The sequence below is a fragment of the Centroberyx gerrardi genome, chromosome 12 (assembly GCF_048128805.1).
Source record: "Centroberyx gerrardi isolate f3 chromosome 12, fCenGer3.hap1.cur.20231027, whole genome shotgun sequence".
In the NCBI taxonomy this organism is placed as follows: domain Eukaryota; kingdom Metazoa; phylum Chordata; class Actinopteri; order Beryciformes; family Berycidae; genus Centroberyx; species Centroberyx gerrardi.
In genome coordinates this window covers 12,332,564-12,353,764 of record NC_136008.1, presented here as the reverse complement: position 1 = coordinate 12,353,764, position 21,201 = coordinate 12,332,564, and the positions used below count along the sequence as shown (strand labels likewise).

The 21,201-nt window shown below is 43.9% G+C and overlaps 4 protein-coding genes across 4 annotated transcripts; 1 reads left to right on the top strand and 3 right to left on the bottom strand.

Moving 5' to 3' along the window:
* Positions 1–4,908: 4,908 nt before the first annotated feature.
* Positions 4,909–7,876, top strand: mfap5 (microfibril associated protein 5). Its single transcript, XM_071905055.2, has 7 exons — positions 4,909–5,013; positions 6,159–6,233; positions 6,345–6,377; positions 6,519–6,557; positions 6,704–6,791; positions 7,118–7,191; positions 7,338–7,876. Exons 2-7 carry the CDS (start codon positions 6,191–6,193, stop codon positions 7,448–7,450), a joined length of 390 nt encoding a protein of 129 aa, XP_071761156.1. The 5' UTR covers positions 4,909–5,013; positions 6,159–6,190; the 3' UTR covers positions 7,451–7,876.
* A 110-nt stretch (positions 7,877–7,986) lies between these two features.
* On the bottom strand, positions 7,987–12,903 carry LOC139916225 (adaptin ear-binding coat-associated protein 1-like). The gene is made up of 7 exons (XM_071905035.2): positions 12,809–12,903; positions 11,446–11,546; positions 10,880–10,984; positions 10,518–10,599; positions 10,295–10,397; positions 9,984–10,131; positions 7,987–9,791 (listed from the first exon to the last, which is right to left on the bottom strand). Exons 1-7 carry the CDS (start codon positions 12,901–12,903, stop codon positions 9,679–9,681), a joined length of 747 nt encoding a protein of 248 aa, XP_071761136.1. The 3' UTR covers positions 7,987–9,678.
* A 623-nt stretch (positions 12,904–13,526) lies between these two features.
* aicda (activation-induced cytidine deaminase) lies at positions 13,527–15,642 on the bottom strand. Its single transcript, XM_071905051.2, has 5 exons — positions 15,623–15,642; positions 14,710–14,875; positions 14,256–14,538; positions 13,886–14,001; positions 13,527–13,697 (listed from the first exon to the last, which is right to left on the bottom strand). The coding sequence occupies exons 1-5, from the start codon at positions 15,640–15,642 to the stop codon at positions 13,647–13,649; spliced, it is 636 nt and encodes a 211-aa protein (XP_071761152.1). The 3' UTR covers positions 13,527–13,646.
* Positions 15,643–18,640: 2,998 nt separating this feature from the next.
* On the bottom strand, positions 18,641–21,040 carry nat14 (N-acetyltransferase 14 (GCN5-related, putative)). The gene is made up of 4 exons (XM_071905053.2): positions 20,891–21,040; positions 20,156–20,321; positions 19,540–19,845; positions 18,641–19,411 (listed from the first exon to the last, which is right to left on the bottom strand). Exons 2-4 carry the CDS (start codon positions 20,234–20,236, stop codon positions 18,968–18,970), a joined length of 831 nt encoding a protein of 276 aa, XP_071761154.1. The 5' UTR covers positions 20,237–20,321; positions 20,891–21,040; the 3' UTR covers positions 18,641–18,967.
* Between the last annotated feature and the right edge of the window lie 161 nt (positions 21,041–21,201).

Here is a 21,201-nt window from a genome sequence, read left to right as displayed (position 1 = left end):
ACAGTGCACCCATGTTGCTTGATTAAGATAACAGTACTAGTAGTGTCAGACAGGAGGGACTTTTAAAGCTCACATAAAAAACTTAATTAGAAAACCACCTATGTTTTTTTCTGTTTTGCTGCTCTAAATGGATTGCAGCATTTGCATAATTTAAATAGCCTGTGCACATTAACTCAAATAATGACATGTATGCCACATTGTACAAAAACAAGAATGGTCTATTTGCTGCTTTGTAACAGGATTTTTTGCAGCCATATTATCAGCCGCAGCAAAATAAAAGCTTGTACTGGTGAACCATCATGGAGGAAAGTGATGACGGTTTTTGTCAGGGCAAAGTAACAGGTGCTGCAGAACAGAAGAGCCACTTCTAAAATTGGACTGAACAATACAACCTGATAGTGATACTAACACTTCATGCTCTTCTTCCAAGCTCTGATGCCAACTCCAGTATGCTACCTGCAGGAGGAGCAAAGGAGAGACATGACACACATTTTCGCTTACTGTGTCTATTCTTTTGACGCTAATGACCTTTACTATTCTTGACTACATGGTCGATCGACATGTTGACAGCAAAACAGTCTCACGTGAAATCTGCACACACGACAGGCTGACCTCCATACTGTCCTATATCTGTCACACAGAACAATGTGCAGGTTGAAAAATCACCTTCATACCAGAGTCATTTCAGAGATAAGCCATGACTGTGTAGAGTTACAGCGCTCCCAAAAGAATGCTGTGGTATTGCTGATGACCATGACTGTGTACTGAACACACTATTCGCCACTACTGAATCATCCTATCATGTTAACAACTGTCTGTAATCAATTCAGCACCATGCTAGCTGGAAAATAGAATCAGATCTAAAACACTAGCCTAGCTACACACTAGATACAGTTGGGCTTAGTTCCATTTTTATCAGCAAATACAAAAGTCGTCATCGAAAAACAAATTCTCTCTCTTAACTTTTACACAGTGTGCACAGTATCAAATTGGAGTGGAGCCCTGTTGGTAGCAAGCTGCTAATAGGCAGTGTGGGTGTGTGTATGTCAGTGGGGCCTGTGCTAACCCCTGCTAAGGGCCACTCCAGATGGATTTATAAATAGACCCCAGGCCCATCTATTTACACACCATGCACATCATCACCTCCCTCTGACTATCTGCACCCCGCAGCCCTCCAAAACTCAAAAGTCAGGCTGCCTTGGCGCCCGCGGGCCTGCTGCAGCACAATCTGATGGAACACTGTGACCCAGCTCGCTCGTTAACCCCCTCGTCTCTCCCTCTCTCCTCTTTCTATCTCTGTCCCTCACGCTTATTCCTCTTCTCCTCCCATGCCACTTGGGCCTTATTTTTCCTTTCATCTTTCCTGCCTCCTCAGTCACGTCTGCTTTGTACACCCGTCACCCCTGACGGTCTCTCTCCCTTTCCCTCCCTCTCTCTCTCCCTCTCTGTCTGGACCTCTCTCTTCTCGGGTCACTGCTTACATGAGTCAAGAACAGCTGGCCTTCTCTAGTAGTCTGTGCCCGCATGGCCATACCCCGTGGTATGTGTGCATTAAAACACATTCACTTAACACCTCTTACCCTCTTTGGAGAGGGTCGTGCTTGATATCTCCTTTAGTTGGGATGCGCTGTTTTCCGGGAAACAGAGGGGCAAGGCTCATGTGACAGTTGGGTGGGGAGTTAATGGAGGACCAGTCTGACAAATGGAAACACATGCTGTGGTGCAGAGAGACAATGGAGTGCCAACACAAAGATGCTGATCGAGGTGCAAATCTGTTGAAGCTCTATGAGGACAGATAGTCAGGATGATGAAAACAGGAGAAACAAGGACAGCTATACAAGATGGCACGTAGACTGCTGTCCGCATTAAAACCCAACTGCAATGTCAGGGAAATGCCACTTTATTCACAAAATCATATATGTAATTCCTGTGGTCTAAGATGACAGCCCAATAAATTTTGTGAACATGAACGACACTCTAGACTTACATTTGTAATGTCATTAAGATGGACGTCTGTTCCACAGACAGCAAATTAAGAAATATGGTAACTGATGATGACTGTGAGACTTCTGGGGGTGAGGGTTTTCTGATTCAAATTCAGATTTAATGATACCACTATAGAATAAAGCATATTTTAGTACGAACATTCAAACAAACATCATATGGGTCCACAAAGTCTGTCTCCCATTCATTGCCTGTGAAGCATCTTCAGATTTTACATCTTGATGACATCTCAGCTTCAAGCCCTACTTATCTTGTTTCTGACTTTAAGACTGAGTTGTTCATGTACATTGTTATTTACTGGTCCATCCTAAGCCATTGGACAAACATACACAAATCCCCAAACTGAGTGATGTTTCTCTTTAAACACAGTTTGGCACCAAACAGAATGGATGAACGATATGGAGACAGCCAGCTGGAAAATGAAGTTAGATGTAATGGATATAAAGACAGATATTTGGTAAAAAGAGATTGACAGATGACACTACTGATGGAAAAATAGATGGAAAAATAGATACCGATATCAGAGACAGATTGATGACCAGAGTGAAGCAAATAAAGAGTTCAAATGGCCGAATGTGTGAAATGTATCCCCCACAGTGCTAAGCAAACCACTCGGGTCATCACAGCCTGATATTTCCCCCCCACCCCCTCACCCCAGCCTCCTGGCTGTGTCCAGCCTTGTTAAAGTTCAGATACTTTAATTGCTTCAGCAGGATTAGGAGCCATCGGACAGATTCACTTGTAGAGCCTCAAATTATCTCTTTTGCACAGTGAGCAGCACTGATGCACTGCATGTCACTCGATCTACTTTATAATATGTGTGTAAATTGCTGAGTGTGTATTGAATGAGGGAATGACAATGTGCTAATGGAAGAGTGCAGTTGCTGCCATGAGTGTGTGTGTTTTGCTTTAATGTGAATCAAATACAGCATAAAAAATGTATTAGCTGGGTGAAATACAGAAAGGGGGGAGAGAGGGAGAGGGAGAGGGAGGGAGGAGGGAGGAGGGTGCTGGGGTGAAGAGGAGGTTGCAGGGAGAGAATACACAGCCGAGCGGTCTGCCTCACGGACAGGCGGGGGAGCAATGCCTTCCTACCAATAAACAAGTTGAGAGATTATCATGTGTTTACTATCTGGCATGTTTATCCATTCTCCCTTGCTTTCTGGCTGCCTCGCCACCTGACTCCCTTACTCCCTCCTTCCCTCCCTTCTCTTTCTTCATCTCTGTCCTCCTCTGCTCCTCTCTCCTCACCTCCTTCCCCTCGTGACAAAGCAGAGTGAGCAGAATGGCAGGTTAATGTGTTCCCGGGATTGATCATCCCTCTCAGCTCCTCTCCTGCTCTCTTCTGCTTACTCTGCCTCCATCTGTCAAGCTGTCAGCGGCCTCGCCCAGGCGACCTTGTTAGGGCAGCCCCGCAGGCGCTCACCCCCAGTCCATGTAGCCCCGATATGTCAAGGGGATGATGAGTGTCTCCCTCTTGAACTCAGGCCTACCATAGTGTGACAGCCAGTGAGAGTTTTGTTGTCTGTGACTTCAGGAGTATGTGTGGCAATATTTATATTAGTCAAGTCCATGGAAGCCTGTGCAGCATCAAGTTTCCCTCCCTATGCAGCTATAACGGTCCCCATGAAAACCAACTTTTCAACACAAATAGTCCCTGAGACAATGAGCCATGATATTCACTTTCATCTTTGGACACTTTGATGTACCATGCATGCAAAATTGTTTGGGATATGTAAAGGATAGATTATATTAATTAATAATCAAAGGAATTTTGTCTTACAGGCTATCATTGTATAACTAAATGTAGATGCAACCACAAATTGTCCACAAAAACATTCTTTTGGTAAAATTTGGTAAAAGGTATTTTTCTGCTACTACTGAACAAACAATTTTGTCAGACACCATCCACACCAGTTTTATATGAAACAATATGCATTTTCTCTGTTTTCCAGTCTTTTTGAGGACCAAGACACAATAATTTACATACTTCATTCTTTAACCTCAAAATTCAATCACAGCCAACCATTCATTACATAACTGTTTCCCCTTTAATTGCATTTCATGGCATTAACAGAATAAATTAATAATATGAAATCAACTGTCCAATGGCGTCCTCAAAACATTAAAAAAAAAAAAAAGGCATACCAGTTTGTATGCTGGTATGCATTGCTGGTATACATAACTACACTTTTGTGACTTGGCTTGTGAATCACATGTTTCAAAAATGCCAAACTGTAGGCAATCTGTTCATATTTAGATAATTTATTCCATACCTGTATTTTACCTGTTGACCTGGATAGGACTGCCTGTTGAGGCCAAGGACCACACTTTCCATGCGCACTGCTCCACCTGCTGGTGTATATCAAGTATTGCAACAGTCAAATTTGAGGCCCCTTGAGCCATTAGGCATGTGTGGTTGGATCAAATGTTTCCTTTCATTGCACATTTCCTTTTCTCCATTAATCTGAAACCAGATCCAAGCACAGTCCAGGAGAAAATCATACGGTTAAGGTTTAGAAAAAGCTACATTCTCCTCTCTTTGCACTTTGTTGAGAGAGGAATGAGAGCAAGAAGAGTAGCAAATCTGCTCTGTTCTGTACAGCTGCACAGTGAATTCCCATGAAGAACATTTCCCCTCCTTTGATTACATGATGACAGTACAGATGTTTTACTTTCTGTATTGATGAGACACTGAGACACTGGGGCTGTATATCTGTCTAATAAAATGGCTGCTCGAGAATTTGTGTTCTGTGTGAATAAACAAGGGGTGTGGGAACCAATGAGAGAAACTTTTCACATTAAAGAGAACAGATTGGAGCTTCACCCTAAATTTCTACCAGATTGGGGGAGGAAAAGAGTAAAGAGCAAGAAAATTATGATGAGAAGGAGGACAGGGGGAGGAGGAGGGGGAGGGAGAAGGAGAAGGAGAAGGAGAGGAAAGGAGGGGAAAGAAGAGAAGACAAAAGATTCGTAAAACTAAAGACATTTCGGACGACAGCAAAAGTTGTGAGTATGAGATTATGCTTATATAATTATGCTTCTTTTATACGGACATAATTATGGCATTATGGCACATTCTGTAGGAAACACTGATGAGCATTTACTGTTGATACAAGATAAGTCACATACAAAAGATATTAATGTATGAATATATTTTACTTAACATGAAATGTAGGAGTGAGTGCTTGGCTGATTCTATTAATTTTAGAATTTCTTTTGTAAAGTTATGTGATTTGTGATCGTAAAAAACATGTCAGTCTCACAAACAAATCAATAGAGGCTTGCACCAAGCTAAACCAGGACAATCCAGAGCTTAAATTTCCGTAATTGCAAATGTATGACTCCGGGACTATCGCAGAGGAAAAGACATGCCATGGCTACTGACAAAACTGTTGCGCTCAAACTGGCCAGTGACAGTTGTACAGTCGGAAAGCAGGAATATGTTCTATGAAAAGAAAGCTGGGAAAGAATGTCCGACTGTAAGAAAGGAGGGGTGGCGGGCTGCTCAAATAGGGCACAAAAAACACATTCTTTAGAGAGAACTCATGTCTTGGACTGCAAAGTTACATTGACACATCACGAGAGGAATGATGCAGGGAGGGAGAAAGAGGGAGAGAGAGAGAGAGAGAAAGAGAGAGAGAGAGAGAGAGAGAGGGAGAGAGAGAGAGAGAGACGACAGACAGAGTAAAAACAAAAAAAGAAAGAAGAAGGAAGAAGGGAGTGAGTGAGGCAGGGAAAGAAAGACTGAATCTTTATACGAGAAGGAACTTTTTATACAGTCAGTTCATTATAATTAGATTTTTCTTCAGCAGCTCCACTGCTATGATTCTGGTTGTAGGCCTGTAGCAGTCTGAGAAATATATAAAATAGAAAACTATTCCACATGAAGCAAAATGATAACTGCACTCATCTATGACAATGATAACTTGTGTGCTATCCAAAACATAGGACTACTTTTCACATCTACATTCTACTAGTCCCTACTAGGCTCTGCACTTGGGGGAAAACATTACGGTGACCTGGCATGTTGGGAACATTTATATGCAAGGGATTAAAGGAAACATAAATAGGATAAAAATCTGGAGTGAGGATATTGAACAGTTCCACTCTGTGAAATCACCCCAGCTCTTTTCCTCTTTGGTTTCCTCCAGCTCGTAAAGCTTACCTCTTACAAGTCGGAGTAATGGGCAGCCTTCCAATGGTCCTGCTCCTCTGCAGTTTCCACGGTAACTCTGCCAAACAGAACACACAAATCACCCTGTTTAATTATGGTTGAGTCGCCTTGTGTTTGTTTTTGCGCTGTGAAACACTCCCCTCATGTGGTTTCTGTTCCACAGCGCTCGCAGCTGTAGCCCAAGCCCAGCAGGCCGGTAATAGCGCTCTTCTCATAAGTCACACTTTACATCAAGACACGTTATGTTGCATGACATCTGTCAGTCTGTGAGTCATTGCAGCGGGTCACGGGATAGACGTGTTCCTGAGCTGATCTTGTTTTGTTTCCTTGTCTCCAGAGAGTCCCGAGGCACCTGTCACCACCATCTTGCCACCCAGTGAGTGACTGGAGAGATTGGGGAGGGAGTCTAAACTGCCTGTCAAGAGTCTTGGCAAATACTCACCCTTTTGTAAGTTATGATGTGCTGCATCTTGTTGTTGTGTGTGATTCTACTTCAACATGCTATGTATCTCCTGTCTGTAGACTGTAGGGAGGAGATGTATCCGTGCACCAGGATGTACTCCGTCCACCGGCCCATCAAGAGATGTATTGGCGCTCTCTGCTTCTACAGGTGACCTGCAGTCTCTCTACAGAAGCACCTCTACTCCGTTTGATATTTATAATTCAGCCATTTAGCTGATATTCTTACCCAGAATGACTTACTGATTTATGGTTTGCTTATGAGATATTTATGAGTGAGCAGGTAGGTTCTCGCTCAAGGACACTTATGATGGGACACAGGAGGACTGTTTATTGGACACTATTGCAGGGGTCAAACCTGTAACTAGTCTTTTGGTTAGGTAACAGTCTAATCACTAGTCCACCCTGTCACACTAGGTCATTCTGCCTGTTGCTCACTGCAGCTTATGTTCATACTTTACTCTGCTTCTGACGCAGCCTTCCTCGTGTCTATGTGATCAACAATGAGATCTGTATGAGGACTGTGTGCCAGCAGGATGAGTATCTGAAAGGTAAGACACTCATTAGATATCATTACAAGCACCATGTGCATGTGCACGTGCGCACACACACACACACACACACACACACACACCAAGTACATGACCATGCATTTGCACAGATAAACATTTCCCTGTCTCTCTCTGATCCCTTACAGCGGAGCTGTGCAGGGAGATGTCTGGATGGCCCAAGCGCCTTCAGAGGTCAACGTATAAGAAACGGTGCCGCAATCACCGTAGCAACCCCAAAACCTGGGCAAACAAGGCCTGATGGGCCCAAGATGGCGGTATGGCCGCCTGTAAGGATGGAGTCCCTTAGAGACACAACCCAGGGGCGTCGTTACAAAACAGCCCATAACACCATAAATCCACCGCTCAACACCTGGTGGTCTCTCTCTCTCTCTCACACACACACACACACACACACACAAGTGTGCTGAGTCATATCTCTGTTCTTGTATTAGTCTTTTCTTTTCTTTAATTGTCTGTGAATATTGAAGGCGTGCTCATTTCGTCTGTTGTTGGACACAGATCATGTCTTCCATGGTTTACGATCCATTAAGTGTACTGTAGTAACAATGTAGGCCTATAGCAGCACTGAGTCATTTCATTGTAAAGACAAAAACCCACTTTGTTGTGGTCTGTACCGCACTCACTGACAATCCATGTGCACTATATCCAATAAAGTATAATTAATTTGTTCACGAGTTGATTGGTTTATTGATTTGTTTTTATTAGTCTCACAAATTCTTTCTCACTGTATTTATTCAATATAAAAAAAAACAACCAAATGAAAGTTAGGGTCATTAGGTGATATCTTTATATTTTTCATTTGCATGTCCATTTCCATATACATTTACATACACATATACAGTTTAAATAACAAGTAACATTTGGGAGAAATGCATATTATTTGAATAGTAAACAAACACTGACCAACATTGTTAGGGCTTACACACACTCGCACAATCTCTGTGTGATCCAACAACATACATCCACCATCACGCCACTGGTCACCACACGTCTGTCACAACACGCGTGCATGTGTGATATCACTGTAACCCAATCCATCTCCCTTCACATAACAATATCACAACAAAACACTGCATCTAACAAGGACTAGCTTGGTCCCACTTTGCATTGTTTGCGTCAGAATACCTACGGTTCAGTCTTCACATGGATTTGAAGTTCACAGTTAAAACTTGTTTGTGTAGTACAGCATGCTGTGGGTAAGGTCTAGGACCTGCTCACCCTCTCGTAAAGCATTAGGGGGATGAATCCGTCCCCAGAATAGCGGGACAGTGCAGAAACAGAGGCCTATTCATTGAGCAGGAGAGAGGTCATGACCTGAATGACTCACCCAGTCACAGCTATAACAGCCCTGTTGAGTAGAGATGACATAACATGGACTAAAACATGGACTAAACCTTCCCTGTTTCCCCTAGAGGCGAAGATAAAAGCATAGTCTCTTTATTTCTCTCTTTCTTTTCCTAACACTCTTTCACATCCAACATCACTATTTCTTTGTATCTTTGTGTTGATTTACCATAGCCTCCAGTTGAAACAATGCACCCAGTGCCCAGGACCAATCCCCATGAAATATGTGTTCAACAGCTGCAGCTCCAGTTGACATCTCCTCACTCAATGCCACAGTGGGGCTGTAGAGCCACAAGAGCCCACTAGAGAGTGCCAGACAGCACAAATACTAAGTAGGATGGCTATGTTTCTTTCAAGTGGAATCATAAGATGGTAAGCTTCGCTATAGCCTAAGTCTAATATTAGAAGAATCCTTGTGATAAAATGCAGACTTTACCCAGTACCAACTAGATAAGACAGACTAGCCTGTCAGTCAGTGCATATAGTTAGTCCCCAGCTGGGGGGAAAAAAAGCTACACACGAATAACAACGCCAAAGACAATAATTACAAACTACTGACAATATATACATTTACAATAAATATTCTCTGTACATAAAATTCATTCATTATTATATTTAATTATATTTCACCATCAGATTATCTCTATGATTATCTCTCCCACATCTCTCTGATAGATACTCTGCCATAGTAGTTAAAGTAGTAATTAAACGCAGCAAGAGGAGGAAAGAGGGCAAAGGTGGAATGGAAACTGGAATATGGAAGCTTGGGAGATAGAGAGAGGGAGGGAGATGGATGAAGATGGGAGGAGATCTAGAGAAGAGAGTGATGAGGATGGAGAGTCTGCTGAGGCGGAGGAGATGACCTACAGTCCTAAATCCTTCTGGTTTGGACTGGAGTGTGAGGTCTGGGTCTGGCTCAGGTTAAGATCAGAAGAAAGGCCTTGAGGAACTGAACTGAACTGAACTGAACTGAAACAAGCTGAACTGAACTGGTACAGGGGGGTTACCTTGCTTGGCAGGGAGAGATGCAGGACCCCATGATGGGAAAATGTTTTTAAAAAAAAGTGCTGCATTAATTTACAGAAAGGTAACGGGGGGGGAGAGAGAGAAAGAGAGTCTCCCTCACTTCGGGGATACAGAGTCAAAGTCTCCCCACAGGTCAGAGCTGGCAGTGGCGTTGGTGTTGGATGGAGCCACTGAGTTCGAGTTACTGGAGTCCAGGTCTAGCAAACAACCTGACAATAAAACAAGACAAAAAAAAGAAAGAGAATGCACATATGAAATAGCAATAACATAATAATTATGGATTAGTTATTAGTGATTAGATGTTTCTAATCAGTCTAACAATTTAGGCATTTAGGAATTGAAGAAATTATTTGTAAATTCCACTAATAAATGACTAGGTCTGTAGTGTTACAGTTACCTACCAGCGTCACTTCCTCCTGCAGGTGGCTGTATGTTATGATTGGTAGATCTGGTTGAAGGGGGCGGGGCTAGCTTGCCTCCAGGAGGAGGGGGGAGGAGCCCAAAGCCACCTGAACTCTGCGGGCGAGACTTATCCCTCTTTTTTGATTGCTTGAAATATGTACAGAGAGGAGAAAAGAAAAGAATGAGAGTGTGTGTGTACATGTACATGTGTGCAGATGCATGTTAGGTACAAGTGTACAGACACCCCAGCAAAGCAGACGCTTACACCGATCAGAAAATAAACTAACATAGAATGATTGGTGGAGGTTACCCCAATATTGAGAGTAATGGTCTGTCCCTCTTTGAAGCCCAGGTCCAGTTTAGGAGTGGAGTCTGGAGCCTGCTTAGAGATTTCATCGTCCTGTTTCACCCACCTGGGAAGGAAGAGGGTGGTAGAAAGACAGAACAAGGGATAAGAGTTTAATAAGCTAGAATCAATCCATTGACTATTGAATTAGTTGTGTTTAATGCCACACTGTGGAGCAGCTACATACTTGAAGTGGTCCTGCAGAGCAACATTGAAGTCAAAGGAGTCTCCCCGGTCTCCAAACCCAATGCCTATGAATGCACTGCGGCCTAATGCAGAGGGCAAAGAACACAACAGACAAGGACCAGATCTTAGAAAGTAATTTACATGGCAGTACACACAAAAACATACTAATCCCTGGGGTAAATCAAAGAAAATCTGTACACTAGACATAGACATTTAGCTGCATTTGCTGTAAAAATTGTGCAGTTCTATCACGACAGTATCAATGCACTGGAGCATCCTGTTCATACTTGTTATCCTATCAGTTATGAGCATATATAACTGAGAGAAGGACAGAGATGGCTTAGCAACAAACAGTCTCCCCACCACTGTCATCCTGGATGCGGAGCACAAAGTAGCGGCTGGAGTCACTAACAGTTTCCACGGCGATGCCAGGGTATTCCTCCACCGGTGCCTGGGCGAACAGCTCCCCTGTAGATCAGGACAACAACACGTTCATTAAGTGACTGGTAATATGGTCCATTTATCATAATGAAGCACTAAAAACACTGCAATTTCACATTTACAAGAGCCAACTCTCCCGTAAGAACCCTCCAGATTTAAAACAAAATATGATCAGGAATAAAATGTTTTTCTGTTTGACATGTGATAGGCAAGGTAGGTACAACTAGGCAAGGTAGGTACAATATCAGTTATCATTCCAGGACAAATAGCCTACTAGTAAAGTCCCTGCAAGGCATTGATGGAGACTGAGAGAGATTAACAGCACGCTCCCTTTAAAATAAACTATAACAACTAGGATCTGGGCTAGGTCACCTTGGAATAGATGAGTAAAAGAGAGGGGGATGGTGAAGAGGAGACTATGGAGGGATGATTTATAACAGCAGCAGTGCCGGTAAACAATGCCCCCGTCCCGTCTGCTTCTCCCTTACCGGAGATCTTGTCTTCCAATTTCACATAGGCCACTTTGCCCCGGGCCGTCACACGCATGCGTCCCGTCCAGTCAGGAGCGTCCAGCTTCCAATCAGCTGCCCTGGGAGACACACACAGCCAATGAGAGACAAGTGAGCGTGATGGAGGTGAATTGGTGAGAGCGGTTTAAAGAGATTGATGATGGCACTGAGGGGGACGACGAGGAATAAAGACATTAGACAGGGCGAGGGATTTAGTATGTGTGTGTGTGTGTGTGTGTGTGTGTGTGTCTGTGTTATTGTTATGATTTGTCCTACAGTCGGCGGCTAGTAACATTGTAACTCTACAGCTGGCTATTTCATATGTGAGAGAAACGTGACTCAGGCATCGGACGGGCATTTCACTCTGACCTAGGGCTGGAATATTACATCATCACTCTTACTCACTATATCACAAAGCAGACTTGGCACTGTGTGGCTGCTGGTTAACCAATCATGTGTCTCGTGAGACCCGGGCCTATGCTACTGTTTGGTTGGAGTACTACAGTCCATATGGATCCAGCTGAATTGGATCAAGCTGAAGCACCGGCCAATGAAAAAGAGGCAAACAGCCCAATGTCAACCATTTCAACAGTCACTGAATTGTTCTCACACAGCGTAAAGGAATCAGGTGTCTGCCAAGCCAATCTCCTTCAGTTGTGTAAAACCCACCTAACCTTATCATTATGTCTTTGCAGTAGCTATAATTTTAAATTAGTTTAGGGCGGCAGCATGGCCTGGTGGTGAGAGAGACCGTCCTTCAACCAGAGGACCAATGTTCAAGCCCAGTGGCAGCAAACATCCACCCTGCTGAAGTGTCCTTGGGCAAGACACTGAATCCCTTCCAGCTCCAGGGAAGCTGCTCCGAAAGCTGACCCTGCACTCCCAACTCCCTGAAGGTGGGGCAAGCAAAAAGAGAATTTCCCCATAGGTGACAATAAAGTATTATATTATTCATAGTATAACCATTTCCTTAGTCAGTTGCCCCTGCAAAATCATTTAGACATCTAAGCAGTGTAAGCATTATTTCCCCTTTAACGTGCCATTGGATGCAGGCATACACACAGAGACTGACAGGTGCTGACAGGTATGCAGCCAATCCCCGGCAGTCTTGTTAAACACCAACCGTCCCTGACAATAAAGCTAGAAACCACAACCATTAATTATGTTCCGTGACCTTAGAGGCGCGCACTACGCACAACAAAAACAACCAACGCACGGTCGCTACGTGAGGATACGTTAGGGGACGAGCTCGGTAGGTCGGTGGGGTAACGGTTCCTCTCGCCGCTGCATCCACGGATGCTGGGTCAAACCGCTCGAGTGATGTTGCCAGGCTGCGACTCACCTGACGCCCCGGTTCGATGCTCGCGGCGGGATTCGGTAAACGTTGACATCAGGTTTCACACAGAGGACCGACTCGTACTCACCCTCGGTCGCCATCTTGACTTTAATTCAATCGGTGTCTGTGACGGTGAGTGGTGACCGTGTGGCGTTAACGGTTACGTGACCGTAATAGACTGTGTATTTGCGCACAATTTGTCTACCATGATCCACCACCTTCTCATTTTTACAGTTCATAGGCATTTAACTGACGCCCTTACATTACAATGAGCGAGCAAGAAGGCTGTGTAGGGTTTAGTGTGTTGCTCAAGGACACTTGGCTGATCCCTTACGCCCTACTGTTACTGTAATTAGCTGAATACACTTTCTACATAAAGAGACTACATATAGAGAGCTATAGTAATGCTACAGTAAGTTTTATAAGGATACTATACAAACATTACAGCAAAACTATAAGTCCCTGCAGGAATATTATAGTGAGGAGATACCATAGGAGCCACTATAGGCTAATCCCACCACTGAGTAGGCCTACCACAGACACTATATACCCCATAGGAATAGTAGAGATAAATTACAATGCAAGATGATGCAAACAACACAACAGAATGTAACATGGCATATTATTTTATTTCACATTTCACATGAACACCATAATATTGCAAAATTTAACAAGCAGCTAAGCTCTCATGACAAATGCCAACACAAGCTAAAAAGGGTTTTTTTTTTGTTTGTTTTTTGTTTTTTCATCTCAGTTCAGTTCAGTAGTTGTAGTGATGGACCAGCATCAACATGCCATTTTCATCGTAATGGCAGCACCAGTGGAGGAGATGGCAGGATGTGTTTCAAAAACCAAGAAGTCTGAACGCATCTCTTAAATCTTCTATCTCACAAGGCTGAGAAAGAAAGAAAGAAAGAAAGAAAGAAGAAAGAAAGAAGGTTAGAAAACAACATATCATATCATTACTGATTACTCATTACTCAGCCTGCTTTGTTGGAGGAAAAGATGTAGACGTGTTTTAAATGACCTTTCCAATCATGCCTATTGAGTGAGCTCTTGGGTTTATTTATCTACTGCTGTTACCTGGAGGATGCGGTTGAGTTTCCTGGCCAGGCGAACAGAGTTTTGGTGCAGCGCATCCCAGGCCTTGAATCTGCTCGTTCTGTGAGCCACAAAGGTCTGCCAGCAGTAGAAGAAGTCTGAAGAGAAGGGACAAGACAGTGAGGAGATATAACCAGTACTACAGTCATTAATTTATGCTTTTTTCTCCTTAAAAGACTATTTCTCATAGTTTGATACAGTTTGATACAGCCTAAAAAGGTGGGTAAACTTTATTCTGCAAATTAAAAGGTGCTCTCTCTCTCTCTGTCTCTCTCTCTCTCTCTGTCTCTCTCTCTCTCTCTCTCTCTCTCATGCACACACACACACACACACACACACAGGTCTCCCCCACCTTTGTAGCTCATGACAGTGATCTGCACGCCGGCCTTTTTCAGCATCCTCAGGCCAACTCTCTCGCGGCTGTCCTCCAGGTCGCAGAAGTAGAGGCGGGAGACGAAGATCCTGAGGCGGAGGTTGGGCGTCCGGTTGAGGAACTGGGCCAGTCTGAAGGAGCAGTCAGCGCAGGGAGACCAGGAGCAGAACCAGGTGATGGAGTAACTCAGCTTCCTCTCTCCAGTGCCTCCATGCCCCCACAGTCCAGGGCACAAGGCTCCCAGGTGGCGCAGGAACAGCAGCTACGGGGGGGGGGGGGGGGGGGGGGGAGATGAAAATGGGTATGGAGAAGAAGGAATAATTATATGGAGAGAAAATAAGCACCAGAATCCCATATTTTCAATTGTTGCCTCTGCTCTGACCCAGGCCCTCACATGCTCCACTCTCCCTCCATCCCTGCCCACATTACTCACCTCTACATGGCAGCCAGCACGGTTGCGGAGGTGTCCAAAGTCGAAGGACAGGGAGTCTGGCCCCACTCGCCTCTTCACTACAAAGCAGAGGTATGTCTCATGCCGGCCCTTTGCCCAGCGCATGTTCTTGTAGTGGTAGATGAACTTTTTCTTGGCCAAAAGCACACTAAGGCAAAGAGAGAAAACTTGTTTGATGTGATCTTATTTTAGGTACTGACATGTGGCATGTATTACCTAAAATAAGTGAACACTATCTAGCTGACATAAAGTGTATTTGAAGGGTTTTGTTCCTATAGATGCATTTAGAAAAATACTTGGTACCTGGAATTTATCAGTCAATATCTCATCAATAATGATGTAATTCTCAAAAGTGTTACTATTCTGCAAGGCAAGGTCTTGGGTTGGCTGATAATCTCAGTAGTATTGTAGAGGGAGTTGTAATTTTATGCCAGCAATCATTTTCTTGGTGAAAGTGTAAGAGAAACTCTTTCTTCAAATTAACATTGTTTAGCTTCATTCATGCCATTCTATTTTCTTGCAAATTAGTTATTAATAAGTTCTAATGTAATGAGCTTTAACAATAAACTCATGTAAAACCTGTGGTTAAGTAAATGTGTGTGATGGACAGTCAGACAGCTAACCCCTTTCTCTCACTCTCAGTTTCACAGCTTTTAGCGAAAGTAGGACAGTTGTTAATCATTTCATTACTACTGAAACGTATTCATAGTGCACATAAGTGGCATAGTGTCATGGTCATTGTAATATAATTCCATTGAACAATATCTAATATTAGTCTCATATCACTTATAAAAATATAATGATATTTTGTAATTAAACTGTATGCATGTAAAGTCTGTGCACAATATGTCAAATAGAAAGATACACATAAATAAAATGCATCTATTTTGCTCACCTGTCTAGTTTTGTAATCATTTCGAGAGATGGGTTTTGCTCATAGTCAATCGACGGGCGTGGGTGATGAATGGAGGTAAAAGAGAGAGACAGCAAGAGAGAGAGAGAGAGTGTGTGTGTGTGTGTGTGTCTGTGCATTGAGGGGGGGAGGGGGGGATGGTAGAGGGAGGGAACAGAGACCATATACATCTAAACATAAACAGCTTGCGTACACCAGAGACAGTTTCTGGTTGGATGGAGAGATTTTTGAAAACTAAGTTTGTGGGTGGGGGTGATACAAATGAGATGGCTGGATCAAAGTTAGCTTGTATTATCATTCTGCAAAACAATTAAAACTATAATGAATTATTCATTTGCAAAGTGTTTTTGTCTCTCAGTTAGGCATGGCTTTTATGTGTGCTGGAAAATAACTTTATTGCGCATAATGATTGAAATGAAACCATTCTGTGGTATAACAGAGGGCAATAAAGAAGTTTTATTGGGCAGACATTACACAGCACGGATTTTACAAAATAATCTGAGCGACCACACATGAACCCAGGAGTGTTTGACGTGATTTGTAACCTTTGGAGTTTTTCACATACGTCAATAAACTCAGCCAACTGGCTGGAACTTTCCAAACACTTGAGGCTCACCCAGTCACAGGCCCCACCACTCTGGTTTTCCCAGATCATTAAATAAAAACTTCCAGATACCTTCTCACCTTGATCCACGGCGGGATAACCACCCGACCCCTCCTGCTACTCAGCCTTTCCACCTAGCTAGTCTCCCCCCTCTGGGCCCCAGATTTCGGGGAGCCACGGGCGTTCCCAGACCTCGGAGGCCCTGACACCTAGCTAGGCTGTGATTTGGGTTTTCCCAAACTGTGTCAGACTGGGAGCAGAACTGTAATCGACCTCCCTCACCCGACGTCTCTGCTAGACCGGCCGACCAGCTGACCGACCACAGTGTGCGGATAAATCTCACTCACCAGCCTTTGAACCATCAGATGCTGTCATCCATCCTTGCCAAATCAGGATGTGTTTTATTTTGCTCTCCTCTTTTCTTTGCTCTGTCTGTTTTAGCTCTGGCTCTGTCCGCTCATTCAGTGGCACTGCATGCAGGCATCCTGCTTTCCCATGACTCCCCTCACCCTCTCATGCACTCTGTGGTTTGGGGAATTCACCGTTTCCCAGGGTGGCTGTTTTTGGAGCTCATCTGTGTGTGTGTCTGTGTGTGTGTGTGTGTGTGTCTTAGCCATCTGTGTGTGAGTGTGTCATTAACACAGTCTATATGTTATACATCATCTGGAACGAATTTATCTAATTTATCCTATGATTGTGTGGTGCCCCAAAATTTAGAGTGACTCGTGTGTATGTGTGTCTGCATGAGAGAATGACTGAATGTCAACAGTGAGCAGCCTCACATCACACTGCACTGCTCTGACATGCATTAAGGTCTCTGCACATTTCAGCATGTGTCTTTTCGACTTCAAGAGGAGGATTAGATGCCAAACTATATGTAACCACTTCCCACCCAGCTCTCTGGCTTCGACCACAGCTGACCAAGGTCATCTCACAGTCACACATGAACGCTCACGTGCACTACCACTCCTCTCGTGCACTGTGTGTGTGGTGGAGTAGTACAGTATGGGCAGACATGGCTGTGCATTTAACCCATAGTCAGGGGCAGAAACCGGCTGCAGGAAATGCTAAGTCATACTTTCCGAAACCCACCCGCCCACACCCTACATACACACACTCACTCACACGCACACACGTACACACACACTCACACACTGCCATACCGTGCAGACGCACATGACCACAGTCACAAACAGGCTTTCTTTCCAGTGGCGTGAACTCACATCTGTTTCCTGACAATAATAATAGCTACAGATCAGTCGGTTAGAGGCCCAGCTAACAGGTGTCTGCTCTTCGCCAGTCATGTAGAAAGAAATCTGACGATGACCAGGAAAAAGGAAAAAGACTGTTTTCAGAAGGTGAAAGTGACCTACCCACATACTTTCTTGCACATGTATTGTTGTGTTATTGGGTGTGCATGCTTTTTAATAAATTATAATAGAAGGAAAGTGATTTTCCACTACAGAGGTATAGTGTGCATGATCAATAGATGTTGTACTAAAATAGAATTACCTTTGTATGCACATCAGGGGGGTATGACTCCATTCCACATATGTTAACATTGTACAAACATCCTGTGGGGTTGAAGTGTGGCAGGTTAATGTAACACTGACAGTGTCTGAGGTTAGCAGCATTCGGGTAGATTCTCAATGCGAGAGCGAGGGCTGCTAACCATATTCAGGTTAGCCTCAGACGAGTGACACTGCATATCTCCATTTAGTCACATAAACTGCCATTCACCTGCAAACCACACAACTACTTGAGTCAGAATATATGCAGACTAATTCTACATATATTTGATGTACTGTGCTGAAATGTACAATGCAATCACTGCTGTAAACACTGTCTTATGTTCAGGTAGGTTTAAGTAAATGGGCTTTTTTTATTAACTATTAGTAATTAATGATTTAGTTAATTACTAATATTTATCACCATTAAAAACCTTGATGAATACAGAATCTTTCATTGTAATGCAGCCATTGATCACCCTGCCAACTCATCAAATATAATAAGGAAAACCAGGATGAGAGAATGAGTAAACAGGAGAAAAGGGAGGGAGTGGAAATGTGCAGACTCATAGACAGAGATGCATACTGTAAGTGAAAGAAGAGCAGCAGTAAACACAGACTGCAGAAAGATAAAAGCAGATGAATTCTGCAGATTCACATAAACCACATTTTCTTCGTATACAGTAACTGCACACCCTCCTACACATCTGTATGGTTGCTCACACACACACACACAAAGCCGCGCACACACACATATCACTTGCAGTGCTGAAATCTTTGTGAAAAGAACCACACAAACCCATTAATTTTAGAAACATACATTTTACATAAAATATTTTACTTCATTACAAACAACAATGTTGAGAGAACAGCATGTCTGACTCTTCTTGATGACATTCTTCAATTATTAATGATAAACTTACCCTTGTTTTATTGAAATTAGACAATGTTTTTTGCTTTAAATAAATGTCATGATAAAAAATATACTTAAAAAAAAAAACTAAGAATCATAACAATAATACATAGAGTAAATAAATACTGGCATAAATAACACAAAGGTTCAAATAAATTATTAACTTAAACAAATATCCCAACATGTTGCTGCTATGACACCTTCAGTAGAGATACACAATTTGTTCTCCTGTTATCTCTCCTTTACCTTTAGTCACCCCCCCCTCCCCCATTTCATTCCTGGATGAGTCCATCTGCCCTCCATTACAGGTCTTTGTAAAACACCTTGGTGAGGGGGAAGCCCAGAAAGCCTCTCTCTGGAGTCTCCAGCTTCTCCTCCTCATCCTCTCCTTCATCAGTCCCCTCGCCCAGCAGCCGGTAGCCCAGCTTCCTGAAGAAGGCCTCCCCCACCTTGGAGGGGTAGGGGACGTGGGTGTAGACTCTGTGCGCCCCGGCCTCCCCCTCTCTGTGCTCCAGACTCTGGACCAGCAGCCGGCCCAGGCCCTCCCTGCGGTACCAGCAGCCTACGACCACCCTGCAGATCCTCCTGATGCCCCCTCGCTTCTCGCTCTCCCGGCACACGCAGCCCACGATCTCCCCGTCGCAGTCCGCCAGCCAAACCTGCCCCGCCGCCTGCTCCCTCTCCGGGTCGATCTTCTCTGTCGGCATCTCCTTCTCCTTCTCCTTGGGTCTGATTCTGCGCCTTGGCTGAATAAAAGAAAAATGATATTACTGCTGTGTTAAGAAGTCACCAGAATTTGTTTTCAGAAACAATTCTGAGATGGAATGAAAACTAACCAAAGGGCTAACTAACTTCAACAAACCAGCAGGCTAACCTTCTTTATCACCGGTGTCTTGCCACTGATCTTGCAGTATGGATTCGGCAGTGTCTCTTCCTGCGTCCCCCTATAGCTGCTGCCTACATAGTCCCAGTAGGGCCGACTGGTACCCAGGACCCCCGTGGCCCGCGGCATGGTGATCTTGAGAAAGACAATCAGCAGGAAGACAGGAATAGCGAGGGCCAGGATGAAGGAGTGAACGAGGCAGCGGAGGATTGAGGAGAGAATGGCCAGGATGAAGAGGCAGAGCGGACGAGTGAGGACATGGAGGATGAGACGGTTCTCTGTCCCCTCGCAGCCCTCCTAGAGAGAGAGAGGGAGAGAGAAAGAGAGAGAGAGATTGATATTAGTTGAAAAACTATTTTGGTACAACTTCACCAACTAAGAAGGTGCATGGAATGCACAGGAAACACTGGGAATGAGGAAATTCCAGCACAATCCCCGCACAACGCCTCACCTGCTGAAACGCATTGGTTTTACTAATAAATCTGTTCTCAGTACCGTTAAGTGTTTCTGGAATTTCGTCTTTCCCAGATATTGATATTAGTTAAATTATGGCAACAAAACCAGTACTACTACCAAAGCTTACATCATCTGTGTGTGCTGCACAAACCTTGATGAGGGCTTTGACTATCTCTATGTCGTCCTCCCTCATCCTCCTCATCACCACCTGATCCAGCTCCAGCTTCACCATGTCTAGGCTTTATACTCATACAGCAGGGCTGCTACACCACCTTCTCTACACAAACACCGACATCCACACACTGGGCACAGGAACCCTAGAAAAAGGCATTACATACCGTTACGCACAGAGAAGAGAAAGTTGCATTTTTAAAAGGTAAAATAGTTGACAATGAAATGGGTTGTTGGGATGGTTGATACAAAATCATGCGGATTATGGACACTGGTGTAAACTGACAGACAGGATGGTGCAATTTTATATAATATACCGTTAAAATAGATCAGTGCATTTGTAAAGCTGATGAAAACTGTCCGCTTAGGCAATGTGGGTGCTCTGCACACTATGGGCTTAACCTACAATGAGCCAACAGTAAAAATGTACCAGCACACCCACGCTGGCTCCAAACAATAAAGACAGATGGGGGATTATACAGAGGATTTGCAGCGTGCATGTTATCACCATTACAATACACTTCTACAGCAATGTTTGCATTGTTCGAGCCTTCAACTGCACTTCTGATGATAGTCATCATCAAAGGTACAGTAGAGAGCGAAGGACCTTCTTCAAATCCTTATATGGTTATTATGAAGTGCTGCGGTGAAAACTGTGCGCCCTGACGCCGAGATAAAGCCCCTGCTGCTGCTCAAACCCCCCCGGTCCGCTTACCTTCTGCAGCACCGCAGTCAAGTAATGTTGAGGGCAGGGGAATAGTAACAATTTCTCGCAGTTTCTTGGGCAGTCCGGGCTGCTTTTGCACGTTTGATTGAATGGCTAAAGTCGCTTGCGTGGAGGTGGAATTCAGAACACAAACTTACTCGCTTGGTCTTCGCTTACGCATGTCAGATGTGGCAATCTACGCCATTTACGTACGTAGAATCCGCACTGCGCAAAGGGTACGTGAATGCAACTGCAACGTAAGAAGAACCGTTCCCTGTAGTGACCCCCTTAGTATGTTTCTAGGTTTTGCAGGAGGAAAT

What these genes read in the sequence shown, in the direction of transcription:
- mfap5 (XM_071905055.2), top strand. Translation starts at nt 6,191, where the DNA reads ATGGGCAGCCTTCCAATGGTCCTGCTCCTCTGCAGTTTCCACG. An exon ending in GCTCCTCTGCAGTTTCCACG is followed by an intron (nt 6,234 to 6,344) that starts GTAACTCTGCCA and finishes TCTGTTCCACAG; the next exon opens with CGCTCGCAGCTGTAGCCCAA. An exon ending in GGCGCTCTCTGCTTCTACAG is followed by an intron (nt 6,792 to 7,117) that starts GTGACCTGCAGT and finishes CTTCTGACGCAG; the next exon opens with CCTTCCTCGTGTCTATGTGA.
- LOC139916225 (XM_071905035.2), bottom strand. Translation starts at nt 12,903, where the DNA reads ATGGCGACCGAGGGTGAGTACGAGTCGGTCCTCTGTGTGAAACCTGAT. An exon ending in GCATCGAACCGGGGCGTCAG is followed by an intron (nt 11,547 to 12,808) that starts GTGAGTCGCAGC and finishes TGTGTCTCCCAG; the next exon opens with GGCAGCTGATTGGAAGCTGG. An exon ending in ATTGGAAGACAAGATCTCCG is followed by an intron (nt 10,985 to 11,445) that starts GTAAGGGAGAAG and finishes CCTGATCTACAG; the next exon opens with GGGAGCTGTTCGCCCAGGCA.
- aicda (XM_071905051.2), bottom strand. Translation starts at nt 15,642, where the DNA reads ATGATTACAAAACTAGACAG. An exon ending in ATGATTACAAAACTAGACAG is followed by an intron (nt 14,876 to 15,622) that starts GTGAGCAAAATA and finishes TCTTTGCCTTAG; the next exon opens with TGTGCTTTTGGCCAAGAAAA. An exon ending in AACTCAACCGCATCCTCCAG is followed by an intron (nt 13,698 to 13,885) that starts GTAACAGCAGTA and finishes TTTCTTTCTCAG; the next exon opens with CCTTGTGAGATAGAAGATTT.
- nat14 (XM_071905053.2), bottom strand. Translation starts at nt 20,236, where the DNA reads ATGGTGAAGCTGGAGCTGGATCAGGTGGTGATGAGGAGGATGAGGGAG. An exon ending in TAGTCAAAGCCCTCATCAAG is followed by an intron (nt 19,846 to 20,155) that starts GTTTGTGCAGCA and finishes CTCTCTCTCTAG; the next exon opens with GAGGGCTGCGAGGGGACAGA. An exon ending in AGACACCGGTGATAAAGAAG is followed by an intron (nt 19,412 to 19,539) that starts GTTAGCCTGCTG and finishes TCTTTTATTCAG; the next exon opens with CCAAGGCGCAGAATCAGACC.